Source organism: Cygnus olor, chromosome 5 (genome assembly GCF_009769625.2).
Source record: "Cygnus olor isolate bCygOlo1 chromosome 5, bCygOlo1.pri.v2, whole genome shotgun sequence".
NCBI lineage: Eukaryota > Metazoa > Chordata > Aves > Anseriformes > Anatidae > Cygnus > Cygnus olor.
In genome coordinates, this window is record NC_049173.1 from 16,969,091 (window position 1) to 16,991,386 (window position 22,296).

Genomic DNA, 22,296 nt, shown 5'->3' on the forward strand with positions numbered 1-22,296 from the left:
AGGCAGTTGGTAGGGATTTTTTGTTGTTGTTTTACAGCTGTTTTTGTTGTGTTTTGTTTGTGTTTTTTTTTTTTGAACGAGGAGGACTTTCCTTCCCCGTGGCCGCCCAGGCTGGCTGGGCGGAGCGCCGAGGGAGCTGCCCTCGCTGCGCTGTTTCCAGCCTGGGCCCCACGCGGCACTCAGGACTGGCTGAGCAGGAAGCCGAGGGCGTCCCTCGGTTCGCGTCGTTACCTCGGGAAGGAGCCCGGCGTTAATTAGCCAGGCGTTAATCAGCCAGGCGCTAATCAGCGCACTCCCCCTCCCCGCCGGCAGGGGGCCCGCGCGGCGCCCGGCGAGGCGAGCTTTGGTTGGCTGCGGGGGGCACGGGAGGCGGCGGCCGTTGGCAGTAAACATGGAGGCGATCTTCCACGAGCGGGTGAGTGAGGGGCTGGGGGGGCTCCAACGGCGGGGGGCGGCGCGGCCGGGCCGGGGGTGCCCTCCCTGAGGAGCCGAGGTGGGGCGGCGGCCGGACCTCACCTCCCCGCGCTGCCTCTGGAGCCCCCATAGCCCTGGGGCAGGCTGTGAGGGTGTTCCCCCGGCAGGGCAGCCTTCCTCTGGCAGCGCGGAGCTGCGGCTTCTCCCCCCCCCCCTCCTCCTCCTCTTCTTCCTCCTCCGCGGTGCCCTGTGGGGAAAGGAGCTGCCGCCAGGGCTCGGAGAGAGGCAGGGCTGGGCCTCAGCACCTCCTCGCCCCGTGCACGTCTCGGGGGCTTTAGGAACGGGCCTGGGGTGTGCTCAGGTGCATGCCGTTGTGTCTTGAAGAGAGCCTCCAGTGTAGACGAGCAGTGACAAGCAGAACGGTTTTTGGTTTCTTGGTTGCTTCTCGACTGAACCTGCCTCGGTTTAGGTTGTGTAATGAGCGAGGAAATGGAGTGCTGGTAAGGAAATCCTAACTCGGATACTGGGCTTCTGGGTGCCAGGCAGCTTCCTGTTTTGGAGGACGTGCTTCTGGAAGCTACCGTGATTTAGCAGAGTTCCCAAATAGGAGCTGTTTGTGCCTCAGTGTGAAACTTAGTTGTTTTTCATGTAATTTGCTGATGCTTTTATTGTCTTAAGGGTAGTACTAGTCTCTGTATATTGTTCTCATGGATACTTGTTGGTTTACTTAATGAATAAAGTAAGCCAACTTCTAAAATTTCTTTCCTAGAATCAGTAGAACCTGAAGAATGTTCTTTCAGGCTGGGTTTGGGTAACAAAATTTACCAGACACCATGATGTTAAACAGCTGCTGTTCAGGGGATACGTGTTGGATTTCAGCTGTTACACCCTGTGCTACAGTGACCTTGAGTCCCAGTCGAGGTTTGACAATGAGCTGAAAACAAGCGCACCTTCCTTTTGTCTTGCCTGGCCTGTTGCATGACAAAATGGTAACTGAAACTTCAAGTTCTCACAAGTAAAATTGCTTTGTAGTTTTGGAATTAAAAACTGCTGAAATCAAAGTGATGGAGCATGCTAGATTCCAAGTTATAAACTGTCGTTCACAGCTGCTGCTGGTTTCGGCTGTGGGTTTTCTGGTTGTTTTTGTGTCTCACGTGAATGTGGAACGTAAGTGCTTATTAGTAAGTTGGTTATGCAGTTAGCAAAGTGCCTGTGTGCCTGTTTTAAATTAGACTACCAAATACATACATTTGTTGTTGTTATTATAGGGGAACTTTACCTGAACCTTTGTCTTTTTTCTTAGGGGGTATTTTTTTTTTCCATCAAGCACACAATTTCATGTCCTGTCAAAATACTTAAAATGCTGAATGTACACATGCACACCCCACTTGAATTTGCACGCTAAAGATATTTCAATTTAAAAAAAAGGATGAGAAAATATGGTATTTATAAAGGAAATTGATACACTTTCAACTAAATGAAGACCTAAGCAATGTGGCACTTGTAACAGGGGAGTGACAGTGCAAAAAATGTAGGAATACTCTGGATTTAAGGAGCCCTCAGTGTAAAAGTTGGACCTGTCTTTGATAGCATTCAAGTGGTTGAAAACACTGGAAGCAGGACAGCAGTTTATATCAGAGTAGGTTTCAACAGGGGGATTTCAGATTATGGAAGGATACAGAATTCTCTGCATGAAAGCAATGAAAGTAACATCTCTTACAAACTGTAAGATCAATTTTCTCTTCTGCACTTATACAGATTGTGCATACAAACATTGTTTTCACTTTGAAGATAAAACTCTTTCTATACAAGTACAGAAAGGCCCTTTCAGTGACATGTTTTAAGCCTGCAATAAAACTCCATTTCAAAGGTATCCTATAGATACTGGTTTGTTTCTAATGGTTTCGTACAGCTCTGGTGAAGAAGCCTGTGATTCTTGAGCAGGTTCCACTGCTTTAGTTTTATCACATGGCCAGCAACAGGGCTCTGGTCCCAATAGGACCAGAGCTGCTGTGTCTTGAGTTTCTTGTTGTGGGGAGAAGATGAGCTGGAGGAGCTGCGGAGGATGACGCTTCTAAATTCCATTGTACCCTGGCTGTACAGCTGCTCCAGCTTTAACTCACTGCTCAATTGAGTGATGATTTTGTAATGTGGAATAAAGGGAACTTTCCAGGTTCCTGCTGTAAGGGAGACCATGAGAGATTCACGCATGTGACTTGTATATTGCTTTCATGGCTGTTTAAAGAGTATTCCTCTAAGGCAGGCTCTTGTATTAGTTTCTGTGGGTTTGGCAGGGTGGGGGGCTGGTTTTCATTCTTTGAGGTTTTTTGTTTTAATACATTTGTTTTAATGCACAATCTTATAAATAAAACTGAGCATTGATTAAAACAAAGAGTAAAGATGCATTTTAAAACTGATGTTAATCTTGTCTTTCTCTCACAGTTTATTTCTTAAAGAAAGATTGCTTTTGATGGGAAACTATAATTTCTCTCTTTTAACAAGACAGTATTTTATCCGCACGTATGAAATGGTAGAGCCTAACATGCATTCATTCAGATTTGGTTTTAATCTGTGCAACAAAATGATGACTGTTTATAATTTATTCATTTTTAAACTTGGGTTGACAGTCTAAAAATTCTGTATTAATTTTTGTGATCTCCAGTATGCTGGATGTTTTGTGTTTAAATAGTTTATCCAAAAACATTTTCAGTGTTGAATATGCTAAATTCTTTTTTTTTCTTGCTGTCTCATCATTGTGAGCAAGATTTTACAACCAGTAGGTACTAGCTTCTCTTACCTAGTTTCTGTTTGTAAATTGCATATGGAAAATGAGATTTCCTACTCTTCCAACACTTTATCACTTTCAGAGCAGTAAATGAGTTGGTTACAACCTGAACTGGGTGAGTAACCTGAAAGAAAGGAAACAAATTCTGTAGATGTATACTTTTAAATCTCTTTGAAGTCTTAATGGTCTGCATTTATTTAACCACATGTGGAGAGCAGATTGCTGATAGCTGCACCTGGTGCTCATGAGAAGTTTAACAAAGAGCAAGAGTCTCTGTTGCTGAGAATATTTGTTACTGGGAATTAGGAGGAAAAAAAAAAAGCTTCCTCTTTCATACCGTGGTAGTTTAGAAGAGGGCAGAATCCATTATCCTGCTGGTTGCAAAGTACTTGTGTGACTTGGTCAGGCCATAGGCAATTTTACAGTATTTTCCAAAAACACTTTTACTTGGAATTTATTTCCTTCTAGGAAATACAGCAGTGGCTTTACCCCATCGTATTTGTGTGGGGTGAGGATCGGGGGTGTATTCTACAGGTTGCACTGTAATACATCTAAAGAAAATACGATGGTGGGGGGAGTGGAGGGAAAGTTTGAGAGATTTAAATCATTGAATGTTTTTTCAGACCAAAACATTAACATGCTTTTGTCATTGCTTTGGTGTTTCTTTCTTTTCCAATGTTAGCAAGAAGGCTCATTGTGTGCTCAGCACTGCCTGAATAATTTGCTACAAGGAGAGTATTTTAGCCCTGTTGAGTTATCTTCCATTGCACAGCAGTTGGATGAGGAAGAAAGAATGAGAATGGCAGAGGGAGGAGTGTCTAGTGAAGAATATAGAACATTTTTACAGGTAAAGTCTTTGTAATTTGAGGTTTGACATTTGCCTGAAATTTAATATTGTGTAGCACAGGCTTGCTATTTTTTGTAGTTATAGAAGGTTCATTTCTTTTGCTGATGTTTCTTAAGTTTATAGATATTTCCACTCAAGTATTTCAGATTTGTCATTTTTAATTGTTACTAGTATAGCTTTACAGTAATCCTTAAAAAAAAGGGTGGGGGGGGTGGCTACATTATCATCATCTTACAGGTGGGAAGGTCAGGCATGGCAAGGACAAGAATTTTGCCTTATGTTTTTGTAAACTAGTGGCAGAGATGGGAACAATCTTCCATGCCTGTCTGTCCTTTAAGCACTAAGCATTTCTAATTTAAATGTTTGAGGTTTTAATTAATAAGCATATTTGGGCATTGTAATCAGCCTTACTGAGTAGGAAATAATTAGTTTACATATTTGCAGTTTTTTTTTCTTGAAGTTGAATTCTTTCTGACCACCGCATTTCTCTTTTCTCCCTCCCAATCTCATGCTGAGCAGCAGCCTTCTGTAAATATGGATGATAGTGGATTCTTCTCAATTCAAGTAAGCATTGTTCTATACTGACAGATTTTTTTCTTTATGCAATATATGTGATTTCGCACGTGGCAGTGGTTACAGGGTTATCGCAGTGATCTGCAGAATGGAAGAAGCTGACATACCTCCATTCCAGTTTTTACAGCACTCTCCAGCCACAGTAGAAACAAAGGTTTTTGTTTTGTTTTAAGGAGTGTAATGGAGAAGTAAGTAATAGGAAATACTTAAACCAGAACACCAAAAAAAGGTGTTGAACACTGAACTGGGGCTTGTGTCTGGAATCGAGCTGTTAGCTAAGCTTTGCACCTTTGGCTGTCTCTATAGCTTTGAGAGGTGCTTGCCAGAATCCCTTGAGAGCAAAGCCTCTGTCTTCCTTATTGTCTGATGTAGGGCAGGACTGTATTTCTACTCTGTGAAAAATGATTAACAGTTTAGCATTTCTTGTATTCTTGATGGTGTTGCTGCAGTACTGAAGCTGGAAAAAACCCTTCCGTATATTCTACCTTTTTTGTCCTGTCATTGCTTTGCTCACTTGCTACGTAACTTGCTGGCTGAAAGGCAGATGAATTGTTGATTTAAAATTTTTTACAGCATTATTACAAATAGCATTAAAGAGTTCTTGTAAAAGAGTTCATTTAACTTTTATTTTCAAATCTGCTGATTACCTTTCAAAATGACTTTGAAATAAACTAAAATATTAACAGAATACCAATTTTGATGTCTTAAGATATGGGAAAAGCTTATAAGCTATACCAATGCCCAGGATTTTGTTATATTTCTGTTCCTTTCCCATATAGTAAAAGCAAAGTTTAAAGTCTTTAGATTGATCAGAAAGCTTTGATAGACAGGCCTTTAAAATGAATTGGGATAGTCAACCTAAAAACACTAGCAGTAACTCTGTGGTAATGAGCCTGAGTTGGTGCTGTGACCTTCCAGTGGTGCGAATTTCAAGTTGTTACTGTGGAGAAAGATGACGTTGCACTGAGTGGAGAGGGAGGGCAGAGCAGTACATTGAGAGCAGAGAGATGACGATATTAGTATTTGTGGGAGGTGAAATTACAGCTTTGACTGGGGGAGTAAGTTTATTAACATGTCTTAGTTAAATCATAGCTTTGTTACTCCCTCTATGGTAGGCGTGTTATATTAGCGTGTAAATTCATGACAGTTGCAATTTGTATAATGTGATTCCTAGTTTTCCTAGCAATGTTTTGAAATCAAAACTCTGAGAAAAATACAAGTGTTGACAGTGGCTAAAATAGTTGCAGTTGCTCAAATTAGATTTGATTGGTTTAACTCATTAAAAAGTGTTGTTTTTTGACAGGTCATAAGCAATGCCTTGAAAGTTTGGGGTTTAGAACTAATCCTCTTCAACAGCCCAGAGTATCAGAGGCTTGGGATCGATCCTATGTAAGACTCTTTTATTATTATTTTTAGCACCCTGCTTCCATTTTATGGAAAAATACTGACAATCAGTGATTTAGTTCTGTGTCTTTAAAATTACTGTTTCAAGCTCTGTTGTATCCTGGTGTGTTTTTTTTTCTACTCTGCCTTTGATTTTTTTTTTCTTTTGCTGGTGGGTATGAGCACCTCTCCTGTGTGCCTTTATGACATCTTAGTATCTGTGGCATCACAGGGATGAGATTTCAGTAATATGGATGTGATAAAAAGGACAACTTTATAAATATTGTAAGTTACAAAAGCAGTATGAATATTCTGTAATGTCAGCAATTGTATTACTGAAATTTTATTATGCAAGTTTAAATTAGTGGTAGCAAAAGACTTATACATTAATATGCGCTCCAATATTATTTAATTTTATCTATACCTTTTTGTTTTTCTTTTTACAGAAATGAAAAATCATTTATTTGTAATTATAAGGAACACTGGTTTACAGTTCGAAAGTTAGGAAAACAGGTGACACTGTCTTTTTTTATTTAAAAATTGACTTCAGAGTGGGGGTGGAAAAAACGGTTGCAAGTAGACCATGTGTTGGCATTTTGCAGGCTTTTGCTGCAATTTGCTTTAATGTAATAGTAATAACAAAAGATTTTAGTGAATGTTTGTTATATCACAAAAATGCCAGGCAGCTTTTCGTGAATGTTAGCCTGGGGAAAGATCCTAGGATCTATTCCCCAGTGAACCTGTCCTATAAGAAGCTGCAGCTGAGATAGAGTCTCTGTGACCTCTCAAGTTCTTTTCTTGCTTTTCTGCATGAAGAATAGCAGAAAAATGTTTGTATGGAAGAGGGAGAAGTCTTAGATAAAGATTAGGATTCCTGTAAATGCAAGCTTATTTAATGGACTACATTATCAACATTGTAAAAATGAGTTGCCAATAGCCCTTTGTATGTTTAAATGGACAATAGATAGAAGTAAAAATTCAAAGTTGCACTGTATTAATGAATATTTATAATCCTTAGTATTTAAGGGTATCCAAAGGATAAGGTTGGGGAAAGTAGAATCACAGCTTTTCACTGTTTTTGAAAACTATCTGAAGCAGTTGTATGATAAGCAGGAAATAACTATTAAAAGCAAGGGGTGGCCAAACACCTGCGTGGTACATACATCATAACTCAAGTCACATGCAGGTCTCCTGTAACGCCAGTGCAGTCGTTTTTCAGTAGCCAAAAATTGTTATGGGTCATGCTGCATAAGCTTCTGCACAACATAAATTAGTTGGTTTGGTGTGGTGGGCTTTGTTTTTGTTTTTGTCATAAACTGTTCATGAAGTAAGCTCTTAAATTCTAACATAGTGGGTGGGAGTCACTCTGCCAATTCGGTTTTCCAAGTGCTGGCTACGTATGTTGTCATCCAGTTTAAAAGAAATGCAATTATTCCTGTGAGTAAGCAAACTACTGTTCTGGTTTAGTTGTAAAGTATAGCTGATAATTGTTTAAAGGCATTTTTTGTGTATTTGAAATTGAAAAGGCTGAATGGTCCCTCAAAGCTATGGGAATGTTCCCTAGCATAAATACAACCACATCAGCTGGAACTTTTTTGATACCATTCTAGCTTAAAACTTCTTCAGTTGGAGGAGGGATGTATTTTGCTTGCACCTGCAGCTTGTAGCTACACAAAGCAATTCAAGGTTGTGTTATCTAGAGAGTAATGAGAAGGGAGAGACAAAATAGATAGACTTAAGGCTTTGACCTTCTTTTCTATTACAGTTAAAGCAAAATTAGTTCACCAGACCTTTCTCCTCCATACTATGTTAAGAGTTTATCAGTAATCTGTCTGTCATGTATGTTTACATAACCTTTTAATTCTTACCCCACTCCTACACCGGTGGTTTTCTTACCTTATTCCAGTGGGAAGGGGTTTTTAGACTGAGAATTCAATTGATTTGATGACAGATGGGTAGATAATCACCTGAAACAGAGGTGACTTACAGTATGGGCCTGACTGCAAGTGTATGACTGCATATACAGAAGTTTAGGTAGACAAATGCCTTTTTTTGAGAATGGAGATTGAATTCTTCTGCTGTCTGAAATTGTGCTCTCTAGTTCAGATTGAATAATATTGAATGGGTATGGTATAAAAAAGTTCTTCAAATTGATTGCAATATATATGGGATTTTAAAGACAGAGTATTTTACTATACCTATTTAGCATGTTTGTCCCTAGTGGAAGTGTTATCACCGACTAGTTGTCTTCAGGGAACTGGAAATATCTTGTGTATATTTCTCGAGTGTCAACTATTGTAATATTATGTTATATTATTGACGTATTATATTTGAGTTCACTTTTTCTTAATTTTTAAATTTAAAAATTATCCAGATGTAAACCATAGTTTTCAGTATCATCAACTATTAAAGGCATCATGTTTAATTAATATAATGGGAAGAGTTCAACTTGTTTCCTGCATCTACTAATCTATTAAGATAGAGTATTAATTGATGAAAGATTTCTTCCTTCATCAATCTCTTAGAAGTTTTAAAACTAGGATTAAGGAGTATTTTAGATTTATGTCTAAAATGATTCTTCTGCTGTTATATCTAGATTTTTGTTTTAATGTGTTTCCTGGTACCAGTGTCGAGTAATGGGAGAGAACATGCAATAATTTCCACGCTTCAGATCTCCTGTTAGCTGAAGAGTATTTGAAGGGAGACTTTTAGCAGTATAGGTATTGTGCTTCAAAAGACTATTAATTTGATGATTTATTTACTAGACTGAGTTGGATATTCCATCATAGAAAATGACCACATTGTACAGAAATGGATTACAGAGTAATCTTTATGCTAATTTGTTCTCTCAAACCTTTTTTTCTTAATTACAGTGGTTTAACTTGAACTCTCTCTTGATGGGTCCAGAACTAATATCAGATACATATCTTGCACTTTTCTTGGCTCAATTACAACAGGAAGGTAATAGTAACTTGCAGATGTTAAATTTCATTAACTAAAAGTAGGTAATAATCATTATTTATTAGAACTTTATGAATTGAGTTAATTACCCTTAGTTTTGTTACTGAAATAGTGAAATAACCCAAGTCCTTATAATGAAAGGTAGAGCCTTACATTTTAATAAATTGCACATTGTATTCCATATAAATGTGCATTTTAGAGTATTGATGTGTGCACCTTAATGCTGTAGACTTACAATTTATTTTTCTCAGGTTATTCCATATTTGTAGTAAAAGGTGACCTGCCAGACTGTGAGGCTGATCAGCTATTGCAGATGATTCGGGTACAGCAGGTGCAGAGACCAAAACTAATTGGGGAAGAGACAGCACAGTCAAGAGAACAGAGGTAAGGTATAAAGATTTCATTTTAATAATGTTCAGTGTGATTTGTTTCTATGATAAATGTCTACATGGAGACAACCCTCTTAAGATGTAATTAGAAGTACCTTTAGTTCAATGTTTTCTGCTATTGCACACTATGAAACCAAATTAGTGGAGTAACAAACAGTGCATTTTTAAGTGTGCAAAAAATGCCGTAATAATTTGCATTTTTTTGCCTTTGTTACCCAGTCTAGAAGTTTTCTAGAAGTTAGAAGTGATTGTAATCAACTCCTCCATGTAACACATGGAACTCCCTTAATTCAGCAGAGTGCATGCAAGTGTTAAGAGTACATGTAGCAAAGTAGAATAATTGCAAAATCATTGCTGAAAGCAGTGCAAGTATTTCACCAATTCTAAAGTGTTCTCAGTACATTCGGACTACTGTCCAGATTGGGCTTGAGCCATGAAGTGACGGAAATGCAAATATTCTGAAGAATAAAAATAGCTTTTCTGAACAGCATTGTATTAACTGATGACAGATGATTTAATCGTACAATAGTATATTGAGGCCTCAGCCAGGGTTGGGAATTTAAATGGTAACCACTCTGTTTTTTGTCAGAAAGTAGTGTGACTGAACTGAATTCGCAGGTTTTGTGGTTTTACTTGACTGGCAGTAGTATATGTTGTATGATAGTACCTTATGCTGAAGCAGTCTGTCATCAAGTGTTAATGCAAACTTTTTAATAGGAAATACAGATAAAACTTACTGGGTTTCTTCCTGTAGCTGTATTCACGTAAGTCTTAATGAATAGTCAGTGCTTTACCTAAGTGTGTTTTACAGTTGTGATATTAAGAGTAAGCAAAGAGGCTAAAACCAAAATGCCTCTGCAGGCAGTATGAATAGATAAGAGCAGGTTACCCGTAGAAGTTGTACGTGACTGGCCCTGGATGTTCAAAGCCGGGTCAGATGGGGCTTTGAGCGACCTGACCTAGTGGAAAATGTCCCTGCCCATGGCAGGGCATTGGAACTAGATGATCTTTAAGGTCCCTTCCAGTCCAAATATTTCTGTGATGATTGATTTTTCCAACTATAGTAGAGTAGGTTAGCCAACCTTACCAAACTATCGTTGATGGTAATTGATCTACAAGAGCACATGATGTACTATTTAAAATAATTTTATCCCATTTTCATTGTGAATAAATTGCATACTGATTTCCAAAAAAAAAAAAAAAAAGCATAAGCTGTTTTCAAAGGAACAAGTTCATTATTATTTCTTCCACTTCATAAAGGTAAACTATGGTGTTGTGAATTGATGGAATACAAACAGTAAACTACTTGGCAGTGATGTGAAAAGTATGTATAGTCTACAGAGGATCTTTGACTGTAGTATAGTCATTAAAGATTACTAAGGAAGAGACCACATGCACTATTATCTGCTGGTGTAGCTATCTTACTAGCAATGGGTTCAAATAAAAATATTCCTGGCTTTTATAGCACTACTACTTTTGAAGTTTTTCCTATTAAGCAGATTCTCATCAACATATATACATAGGTTCAGGGTTTCAGTATCTTCATTTTACAGCCAAAGGCTATGATTGCAGTTTTTTCATGTTTGTTTTGTATAGAACTGAGAAAATATGTGTAACAGATTAGCACAATAGATTTTTTCCAAAGTTTAAAAATAAATAGTTAAATCAGCACAAAATATTTACTTTAAATCTCAAAGTATGATTACTGTCTGAATGTCTTAAATGTATTGACTTCACAGGCTACCCAGAAGTGATGTGGACCAAGCAATAGAAGTTAACCATCCTTTTGATGGAACAAGCATGTTAGATGAAGATGAGGAGAATTTTCAAAGAGCCCTGGCTCTAAGTAGGCAGGAAATTGATATGGAAGATGAAGAGGCTGATCTTCGTAGAGCCATTCAACTCAGCATGCAAGGTGCAGTGCTCATTTAAATTTCACTTAGCATTCATGTTGCTTATGCTTCAGCAGCTACTGAAATCAGCTTCAGTCAGCCGCTCTTTCAGTATGCTTCAAGCTCTCTGAATAGACTGGCTTTGAGGCCTGGAAGGATAATCCAGACTTTCTTGTAGCATCTTGCTTCCTGCTTTTTGAAAAGTTGCAACTTTCATGTTAGCATTGATCATTAGGAGGCAAGAACAAATTGGCAAAGGGTGGTAGGAGGAAAGGAAAACAGTCCTAAGGAGAGAGTATGGCAGTGAAGTTAGCTTAGGTGCTTATTTCACTAACAAGTCACTTTGAGGAGGGTGGGGTGTGTTGTTTTGTTGTTTTTTTTTTTTTTTGGGGGGGGGGGGGGGCTTTTTTTTAAGCTCTGGTTTTTGCAAACTTCATTTTGCTGTGATTAGTAGGATATGTCTTGTTCTGATTTTTAGGTTGTCGTCGAAGTGAGTGCTTGAACTCATTATCAACGAATGTTCCTCAGTCACCACACACCAGTCAGACAGACTCCCTTTCTTCAGAAGAACTGCGAAGGAGAAGACAAGCATATTTTGAAAAGTAAAGTAGCTGATAGAAAACTAAAACTGCATTTGGGAAGTAAATGTCTTATTGTTCAGTGCTTTTGGGCTCTGGGTGGGTTTCTGACTGAGGTCCAGCTTAACTTTTGTCTCTTAACAGGCTTTCATATTATACCAGAATTTTGCTCTTCCAGGATGGTTCCTATAGAGAAATTAAGCCTGTAAATAGAGTGACTATTAGGAGTGCAATATCAATCTTGAGAAGGGAAGCAAATGAATGCGTTACAGTATTTTCACACGAAATCCTGTAAATAACTTGCATAGTCATTTTTTGGAAGGAAAATGTTCTTGCTCTAAGACTTTGCTTCTGGTAGTGATGTCTCTACTGAGCATCACATGGAAGTCATCTAGGTAATGCTTCACTTTTGTGTTCTTAACACATTCTTGTGGTGTTGTTGTAGCTTTTCCTTGTCTCTATTTTGTAGTGATGAAGGAAATTAAGACCAGGGAGAAATGCTATAGATAAGAGAAGTTAGATTTTGCATGAGAGGATAAAGCACGAGTTCTGGGAAAAGTGCAATTTAGAATATAATGTTGGGAGAACAGAAGTCTGAAGGCTAGCAGGGGGAAACAATTTAAGAGATTTCAAGTATGGGTGTGTTATTATACCAAACAGCAGCTTATACTACTTCTCATTCTTGGCCTTCCTTACAATGAGATATAGGATTCAGGATTCATACTATCAAGTCTGATATTAACTTTATTTTCTTATAAATTTATAATTATTTCAGGCAGCAACAACAGCTGCCGCAGCAAGATCAGACCCTGAACCTACAAGATAAGCCAGCTATAAGCTCAAGCACTCTGGAAGCCGACCCAGGTATTGTTTTTTAAACGTATTTCCAACTCTGAAATATTTATAAGGTTTTTTTCACCCTTGTGTTATGCACTGCTTCCTAATTTTCCTTGCCTGCCTGCTTTCTCACCCCAGCAGCTGTTCTGACTATGCATCACAGCTGTTGCTCTTTTTTGGTGGTAAAGGAAAGGATCGCTTTCTTTGAAAAGCCTATTCTGCTGTGAATGTCAATATCCTGTTTCAGAGTGAATTATCAGACAATTTGAGTTCTGGCTTTGCTTATTGTTGCTTAGTTTGGCTGGGGCATAATTCAGGAAACTAATCTGTGGTGGGATCTGTATGTAAGCTTTGTCGCTATTAAGTACTGGTGATCCAAAATTTGTGTGCATGACTTGATTCAAACTAACTACTGTGCATGGAAACCTAAGTGTAAAATGTTCAATTATAGTTTTAATTAAATGTTTTTTTAAAAAAAGAAAAAAAATAGTTTCAGGAGGGAGGGAGGAACAGGATAGATACGAACAGAAGGAACAAAAAAAACATTTAACTGCTGTTGAGAACTGCCTCTGTGCATTTCTTACAATTTATATGCATATAATTTTGTTTTCTTTAGGGGGTGATATGAGTGAAGAAGACATGCTTCAAGCAGCTATGAACATGTCTCTGGAATCTGTTAGAAACCACTTGAATACTGAAGAGAAGAAATGACATCACAATTTTCCCATCCTCTATTGTCAAAACACTAAGTCTCCATTATAATCTTACTGTGTGGATGTTGCACGAGCAGGGTTCATTTCAGAGTTTTGGAAGCAGGAATGAAAGGGGGCTGGAGCTCAGAATTTAGAGGGAATCTGCAAATGTCAAAAAGTTTGCACTAATTTAGAAAACTGTAGCACTCCTGCTACAGAATATCTGTTCACAAGAGTAGCTTGTTAAAATTACTTAAACTACTCCTGTGGCTGAAGGTAGATATGTAGCAGTTGTAACTTGCATTTAAAAAGCAAATTTAAATTGTTTTGAAGAATTATCTAGAGAACACAAAAGAAGACAAAAAATGTTGTCAGCTGATGTCCTTCAATACTAATACTAAAATATATAATAAATTATGTTCATAAATTAGTAATTATAAGAAAACGCTTGAGATGGGAAAAGAATTAAATTATGTTTATCTTAGATAACTTGTCATTCAGAATGAGTCATAAACTTGATGTCAACTTTTTGGTCCTGCTGTCCACTTTTGAAATGACCCATTCTGCAGGAGAAACCTGAATCCATAAACTTCATGCTTGGCAATTCAACAGAAAATCTCTAGTGTATTGTAGATTATAATGTTACTTCTGAATGTTCAGTGACTTGTGACCTTCTAACGCTTTGTCGTTTTCCTATCATTTCCAACTGTAGGTTTCAGATCCATGTTTAAAGTAGGGTTTTTGCTTTGCCATTTTGTCTTTTTGGCAGATATATTGCCATTACTTTTTTTTTTTAATTTGCTTAGTTAGTTTTTCTTATGCTCCTTCTGTTTACGCCACTGTTTTTACAGTAAACATATAATGGGTTAAACAGGTTTTCTCTTTTATCTCTCCTGGAGTTTTTCCTCTCTGAGCTCAACCCTTTCTTCTGGCCTTTTAGTATAAAAGAGCTGTTAACTGGGTCTAGGAGAAAGGACATGGGGAAGATCTGGGTGCCATAAAAACTAGTGCCACATATCCAGCGTGCGTTCCTGCAGTCTGAAGTGACCCCTGTGCAAGTAGCTCTTTTAAGAATGAATATTTATGTCTGTGTGGGTGTTCTTTCCAAAATACTTCTCGAGTGTCTGTCAGAATGTTGCAGCTTTTTCAGGAATGGCCTTTATTCATGCACCTTAAATTTTTTTATCATGCTGTTTCTGATGCTGAGAAACTGGGGAGCAAAGGATGGGGGATAGTTTATTCTATTGGTTGTAACACATCTGCTTTGATACCCAGTATGAGTGTGTAATAGGGTGACCAAACTTGACTTTCAACTTAGTGCAACAATTCAGATAAGTTTCGTTTTCCTAAATGGTGCTTGAAATACAAATTCTGTTTACATATAAATTATATGGAAGTGTTGTAGGTACAGTATGTAAGCTGTATACCACTTAATGCATTAACAGTTCGCACAGGCATTTTCAGAATAATCTTTTGAAGATAAACCCCAAATTCTATATCAAAATACTCTGATGTTATATCATTACACAATAGTAACAATTAAAGTTAGTATGGACCGAATGGTGGTTAGATGGAAATTTACATTCAGCGTAAAGTAGTACTGTACATGAAAGGGCTCTTACTTCTCAGTAAAGTTCTGTTTACAGCAATGATTTCTTGATAGGTTAGAATATTATATTAAACATAAATGGGCAGAATTCTGTTTTCTGTATGCTAAATTTCCAACAATGTCACCATAACCACTGGTATGTGTAAGATGATGTGAATTTCGACATGAGACAGCAGTACTTCTTTGAAGTTGATTTAAAATTTTGCTTTTTAAGGAATCCTGTCATGCACGTAATCAATCTTTGTAATGTATTAAAGTAATACAGCCAAACAGTGGCTTTAAAATGTTACATGTATGCAAATGCCATTTTGAAATGCTATATTTTTCAGAATGTAGATTTCTGATTGAAATTTATATGAAACTGAAAACAGAAAAGGAGTCTGTAAAGCACTGAATTATTTCTTTGCTTGTTTGCAAATTATCCACAGCTTTACCTTTCCTTCCTTTGTTGTGCCATAAACTGATTCTGAAATAAGACTCTCCATTTAATAAGTAGGTGTAGGCTGGCAAAGCTTGTTAAGACTTACTTGATACCAGTTCTTGGAACTTGAGCCTTTTATCCTCTGTAAGAATATCATAAATATTTCTGTAGCTATATGGTATAGCAGCCATATTAAAAAATAATAATCTAGGCCCCTTGAAATGTATTAACTGTAACCTGTGACAACTACATGTTTTTGTAATCACTAAAGCATGGAGGTTTGGATTTGAACTTTCATGTTACTTTGTAAGTTCCTTCACCCAAGTGTTTTAATATGTGAGGAATATAAAGTAACAGTGCCTGAAAAGCACAAATGTGTGAGTCAGATTACAGGGCTAACCATGTTCCTTTCTGTGGAGAAACGGCATCACTGTACAAACACCGGTCTGACATTCAGAGGAATGTCAAGTTTGGTAAAGTAGGCATAGCTGCCTAGTCATGCAGTTCAGAGGTAACAATTTAAGCTGTGTGTTAATTGCACCAAAGGAAAAGACTAATGCTAATTCTGGACAGAGCATGTTTTATGACCCAGATCTAAAGTTCAAGTTGTGTGGACCTGCCAACAAGCTGTCAATAAAAACAAAAAAATCTGATCTCACTTTCTTGGTGTTCATTCTTTTAATGATAAACACTTCTCAACATGTCTAAACTATGCTCATAAATACGATATTTACTAATTTAGAACCTATTCCTATTGAAGCTGAAAGATTGTTTTTCACTATGTTGTAGCTTTAGGCCAAAGTCTTATTGTAAAAAACAAATTGACTTGTCAATATGATTTGTAGTTGTGATATGATATTTAAGGGAACTTCATACTTCATTCATCCAACAGACGTTTACTGTTCTCCTCACAGTCTGACATAATTTGTGGTTTTCTGCCTGTGGAGATCAAAGGTATAGTGGGAATGAGTGCTACTTGCTAGATATCTTCCACAATTCGTTCTGTAAGTATAATTCTGTAAACTGCTTTCATGGTTTTGTAATGAAAGTAAGAGGAAAAAGTGTTGTAATGCAGTCATGCCTGAATGCAGTTCTTGTTAGGCATGGTATTATACATATGAACTATATAAATTGTCATTTTTTTTCTGGGCTTGGAACTAATCTGATATGCAGCTGGCTTACTCTCCTCCTACATTTGGGCTCTGTGCCATTTGAACATCTTCAACAAAACATAAGCAGCAAGTATAAATGTAATTTTCAGCTAGCATGTGCTGCTTCTGTTATTTTTCATACTTCATTAATTCACAGGCTTCACACTGCAAGGCATATATAGATTTCTCAGCTGGAGTACTACCAACACAAAGTTAAGTCTCCAATGTGTTTTAATATTGGACTATTTCATTTATCACGAATTTATAAAATGGTGAGTGGTGGGCATAATAGCTGTGCTTAAAGTAACTTCTGCACAAACAAGTAGTATTATTTCCATATCTCAAACAAATAGTGTTGTTTCCAAGCTGATTTTTTTTATTACAAAGTCAACAGGACTCTTTAAAAAAAGATGAACAGGAAAATGTTGCAGTTATTTCGAGAAGTCTTGAGATTTTTCTATTATTTAGTAACTGTTTCAAACATGCTGATGAAAATGTACAAATGGGTCTTAGTGGGAAATATTACGGGGAGTGGAGTTAGGGAGCACCAGAACTCATTTGTAAGTATTATTATTGAACAATTATTGTTACCACCACGTGCTTTAAATTTGGCTTTAAAGGATTCCAAAAAAGAAGCCAAGAAAAGAAAAGACTAAGTAGAAACTTTTTTTAGGGAATTGTGAAATGGTTGTTCATGTTACAAGCCAGTACTGTGCTGTATTAAATAAGCTTAACTTCTGGGAAATCTTCATAGCTACTCATAAAACATTATTTTAAAAAAATAAACTCCAAGAGATAATGTATTCTCACCACATGCACATGATCAGTTGTTTGAGTTAAAACCATATTGATGGTCTTCATATTAATACATTTACACTGTATAAACAGTCCAAATATTTAATTATTTATATTCAAATGAGTAGTTTTCTTGTATCCAACTTTTTATCTTGAAAGCAAAGCGTTTTGCAATAAACTTTATTTTTTAACCTGCATACACACTTTTTGCCTTATTTGCATTTGGGGAATTGAGGGAATGCTTCAGTATTTAGTGTACTTCTCCTTGTCCAGTTCTAGTTCTTCAGAATATGTTAAAGTCCGTCTGTCTTTTCACCTGCTTTCACAAAATCAAAATGCTTTTGTATTATTTACTTGAAGAAAAGTAAATGTGTTGCACTTTTTTTTCCCCTGGTACAGCCACTGTAAATTCGTAAGGGGAAACTTATAAAAAGGTTTTACAAGAGGTGTAATTATTTAGATGTTACTGGACCAGAAAGGAGGAAAGCTTTGATAGTCTTTATGCAAATATTGATGAAATTCTATCTTTTGCTAGATGAACCCCCCTTATGTACAAAACAGTGTGGAATTAGGATTTCCTAAAGGAATAATTTTGTTCCTCTCCTGCATGACAGTTGTATATCAGAACTCATTTTCAGTAGTAGATTTTTCATCTTGAGACTCTACTTTCAGTATCAGGATTTTGGCATTAGATTTCTATACAATTTTTTTTTTGTATATAAAGCGTATGATACTAAAAACCTTTTAAAATAGAAAACTTAAATGCTTTGTCATTGTTTTGAATGGAAAATGGTAGTGCTGTTTAACATTTTGAAGATTCTGCTTAAATAGATACAACTATGTTGTATTTGATATAACTTTTTTAAAAATAAATACAGTTACAGTGTAATGTTTCTCTCTTGACCTCAGCATTTGCATATGGATGGGGCACAGAAGCATTAAACATTAAAATCTCATCTTTGATGTCAGTGGGCTTTGGATCAGGTATTGTATATACGTTAGCAGTTGGCTAATTTTTTTCCTGCTAATAACTTGCTAATAGCTTATCACTGATTCTTTTTCATCTGTTACTTGAAAATTTATGCACAGAACACCTCTGTTAGCAAGAAAGTTGGCGTTGGTTACAGTTATGCTGTATTTTTAAAAGTTGAAAAGTTAATTTTAAAATAAGTGAATGCTGTTTTTCTACAAGAATATGCTTTATTTTCAGGGCATGCCACATTGTTTCTGCAAGCCAGTCAATCAAAGATACTGGGTGATTTCCACCCAGTACTGCTATCAAAAGGAGATGGAGCCAGTCAGCTAAAATATGGGTTGCACTGCTCAGTAATCAGTTTCCAGTTTTTCAAGAGTAATAATTTTAAGAAGTGGGGGAAAAAACAAACAACTCCGTGCTACTTTGTTGACTTCTTTCCCTCTTTGGCTTTATAAAATGAATGGTGACAGGAGGTGTTTATATCATCTCTAAATATTTTTAAGTTTGGATGACATCCCTGATCTTATTTAAAATGTGTTAAAAGTTTTCTCTGAAAAGGAATTAGCCACAGAAGATTGGAAAAGAAGGATCGTTTATGTCATACAGACATTTTATTTTAGGATGAGCTATGTTAAAGGATATTCTGAGCACTGCAAACTGCGGGAAATGCTGGATGGCATGTTTGGCTCTCTCCTTTTGGCATTTCTCCTAAGAAGGGAAAATTAGTTCTCCATTAAAAGCAATGTTTTAAATTAGCAAAACCAATTAAGTTGTGTTTACATTTTATACTGTAACACAGCACTAATACCTTCCCGAATTTCGTGTAGAAGGTGTTCTAATTGGGTACTCTAATTCTGTGTATGTTTTACTGGAGATAGAAATAGTGGCTGACTACTCGATTTTCATTATGGATAACTACGAAGGTGGTAAACATCAAACTAAAAAAGCTGCAATTTATACAGCCGTCAGGGTTGGGGCTACAGCACCCCGCCCGCCTGGCCCCGTCCCTCACAGGGCGGGCAGCCGTCAGGGCCCCGCCAGGCCGCCCGGGGGCGCTGTAGCCGCCTGCGGCCGCCTCGCTGGTGCTGGGGGCGGAGCCGTGATGGCGGCCGTCGAGGTGGCAGCGCCGGCGGCGGCCGGGAGGAGCCGCTGAGGCAAGGTGGGGCGGCGGCAGCGCTCCGCCGAGCCCGCTGAGGGAGCCTCGGCCCCCGGGGGGAGCAGGCGGCCGCCTCCCTTCTCTCCCGGCGAGGCGGCTGCCGGGCCGCGGTCCTGCTGAGGGAGGAGGCCCGGAGCGGGCCCGGCCATGGCGTCGTGGCTGGGCGGGCTGGGCTCGGGGCTGGGCCAGTCGCTGGGGCAGGTGGGCGGCAGCCTGTCCTCGCTCACCGGGCAGCTCTCCAGCTTCACCAAGGACATCCTGCTGGAGGGCGCCGAGGAAGTGGGCGGTAAGAGGGGACGGGGCGGGACGGGGGGTCACAGCGCTCCTGGGGCCGCCCCTCGGGGAGCCGCCGTGCCCGCAGGGAGCCCCCCGAGCTGCCGGCCCGGTGCCTGGGCTCGCTTTGTTTGCGTTTTGTTCCCCCCTCGGGATCCGCAGGGTAAACAAACGCATTCCCAGGGTATAACACGGGAGGCGAGCCTGTCGTAGGTTTATTATTCTGAAGCGTGAATGGCGTGGAGTGCTCAGCACTAATGACAACACACGGCGGTCATCGTCGTGTTTGTCTGGTTTATCTGAGTCTCCGTTTTTATTAGCTGCTTGCCGAGTGGTTCCATAAAACTTCTGCCGCTGGTGTTATCTGAAGTCTGACGTGTCACACAGGCAAAGGTCCAGGGCTTCTGAGGTTTTGTTATTTATATTTCGGTAGGGCAGTCAACATCTGCTGTTTTGTACAGCTAAGCAGGGGATCATGGGCCTTGTTGTATAGAGATTGGAGGCTAGAATGACTGGTATTAAAAAAACAAGCAACCAAAACAACAGTCAAAACAAAACAGATGAGGCATCAGAGAATAATAAAGTCATAATAAATTTGTTCTAGACTATAGTGTTTTCTTTCTCTTTATAGTAATACTTTTCTAATAGGAATATTTGAGTAAAACTTCTGATTTTTATGGTAAAGCAATTGTATAAAATGGCGATTAAGTATCAATAGGTTAAAATCACAAGTATTTGCCATCCTAAAACTACAATTTATTGGAAAAAGCAAGTATTCTAAAATAAGTGTTAAGAATACCAACCACAGAGAACTTGTGAATGCTCCCCTTAGAACGTGGATTTAAACAACTGTGCCTTGTCTGCAGCTCCACAGCTGCGAAATATCGTGAAAATATTGTATAAATCTTGATAGCAGTGTGACACCAGTGGTCTGATATAAATGGGTGTTTTGATATATGTGTAAAATGCTTAGAAGAGGGAGATTTATTCTAATCGAGAAGTTACCTTTTCCCACTTTTCTGAAGTATATACTTTGAATTATTTTAAATTCCAAAATCCGTATTGGTTTAGTTTGGAAACTTAACTTTACACTGATAAACCCTGTAGTCATCTAGTGTCTTTGTTTTCAGGTTTTAAAATCTGAATTGTGATTCCGATACGCAGATCTGTGCTTCGGTTTGTGCAGGAGAGAGCTGATGTTCAGTAGCTGCTTCCAGATGTGCTGGAAGATACTGCTAGATGCTGCTGTGAACAACTTCCATTTCTTAACAATTTTAGGGTAGAGTATGTTGTTATGGGGTACTAGGCTTACTGACCTGGGGATGTAAAAATCCAATGGCATCTAAGTGTTCTGCTCCCTAAAGACTTTCAAATACCACGTGGCCTAAAGAACACTTCTCAAGTAGTTCTTTTCCTTCCTTTTTATCTTAATTTTTAATGTTATCTCTTACATTCGCTGCTTTGCCAGCCAAACTAATGAAGGTGTTTGTGGATTGCAGACGCTCACATCTTCAATTAAAGTTTTTATGGGCGTAACGCAGCCTCTGCAGCACTTAAGCAGCATCAATGTTAAACATCACATAGGAAATTATAAAATACAGTATTTAGTTGCACAAGTCTATTTATTTCAAGTTTTGAAAAAAATGTCAAGGTTGCATTATGGCCAATAAATTTTTATGTTTCGTTAATAAAAGGAAATGTTCTATTTCTACCCATTAAAATTGGGACACGGGAGAAGTAAACATAGATTATTTGAAGAAAATTGATCATTAGAGGACAAGGATCCAGGGGGAGAATAATGTGCTTATTGTGTTAAATAAATTGGTATGGTCAGATTGTTTTGTCTTTCTAAACAAAAGTGAGTTTTACAGGCATTTTTCCCCGTTATATGGAGGGGGCAGGACTGGTGTTTTGTTGTGTGGGGATTTTTGTTATTTTTTGTTTGTTTGTTTTCCTGACTAAATTTAGTTAGTCACTGTTGTATGTACCTTGTGGAGCTAGTTCCTTTTTTGAACCTTCACATGAAATTATTGAGAAATAGTCACGCACAACAATCGTGTCAGGAGGAAAGTCCTAAATGAAAAACTGATTGTGTGACACGTAACAGTCAAGTGAAAACTTTTTCAATTCACATATTTTAAAGCTTAATTTCATACTTTTGCCATTAGTTTTGTGATCCAACTTGAAGACTAGGTGAGGGAGAACTAAATAAGGTTCAGAAAGATTCTGGTCTGAAAAATAATGTGTTCAGATAAAAGCAGCTATTGATATTTACATAGGAATGAACATTAAAGCAGTCTAAAGAAAAAATACTTATTAATAGCTGTGCTCTTAACTAATGTCTTCTCAACAGATTAAGAGTTGGTTAATAAAACTGAAAATTTTCCCTTTTCTTTCAGATGCAGCAACAGAGCTCCATGTGTCCAATTCTAGACTCAGAGAAATAGAAAGTATTAATGCAGCACAGAAGTCTGAAGTAAGAAATTTTGGAACGTTACCGTAATTAAAACCAAGTAGTATGATTTTTTTTCTGGTAAAGATGAAATGTTGCATCAAAGTTGCTC

The 22,296-nt window shown here is 38.0% G+C and overlaps 2 protein-coding genes across 6 annotated transcripts in view; both read left to right on the forward strand.

The window, feature by feature from the left end:
• Positions 1-41: 41 nt before the first annotated feature.
• Positions 42-16,039, forward strand: ATXN3 (ataxin 3). 5 transcript variants are annotated; one of them, XM_040557226.1, is made up of 11 exons: positions 42-415; positions 3,882-4,046; positions 4,566-4,610; positions 5,923-6,008; positions 6,449-6,515; positions 8,876-8,963; positions 9,233-9,347; positions 11,092-11,267; positions 11,723-11,846; positions 12,598-12,686; positions 13,276-16,039. In XM_040557226.1, the coding sequence occupies exons 1-11, from the start codon at positions 392-394 to the stop codon at positions 13,368-13,370; spliced, it is 1,074 nt and encodes a 357-aa protein (XP_040413160.1). In that variant the 5' UTR covers positions 42-391; the 3' UTR covers positions 13,371-16,039. The 5 variants fall into 5 exon arrangements, 4 of the variants coding, with proteins under 4 accessions (XP_040413160.1, XP_040413159.1, XP_040413158.1 ...); XM_040557225.1 differs by having other exon boundaries at positions 56-415; positions 9,215-9,347; XR_005819994.1 differs by lacking the exon at positions 42-415 and adding an exon at positions 515-914 and having other exon boundaries at positions 9,215-9,347; positions 11,723-11,882; positions 13,276-13,290.
• Positions 16,040-19,376: 3,337 nt separating this feature from the next.
• The window catches only part of TRIP11 (thyroid hormone receptor interactor 11), a 34,632-nt gene continuing 31,712 nt past the window's right edge, over positions 19,377-22,296 (forward strand). The window contains 2 exon segments of the mRNA XM_040558300.1: positions 19,377-19,745; positions 22,132-22,208. Of these exon segments, the coding sequence (XP_040414234.1) occupies positions 19,607-19,745; positions 22,132-22,208 (216 nt within the window). The 5' untranslated portion in view covers positions 19,377-19,606.

Excerpts from the sequence above, each read along its gene's own strand:
- ATXN3 (XM_040557223.1), top strand. The coding sequence starts at position 780 with ATGCCGTTGTGTCTTGAAGAGAGCCTCCAGTGTAGACGAGCAGTGACA. Across the intron at positions 915-3,881 it reads AGCGAGGAAATGGAGTGCTG|CAAGAAGGCTCATTGTGTGC; the intron begins GTAAGGAAATCC and ends TTCCAATGTTAG. Across the intron at positions 11,268-11,722 it reads CATTCAACTCAGCATGCAAG|GTTGTCGTCGAAGTGAGTGC; the intron begins GTGCAGTGCTCA and ends TCTGATTTTTAG.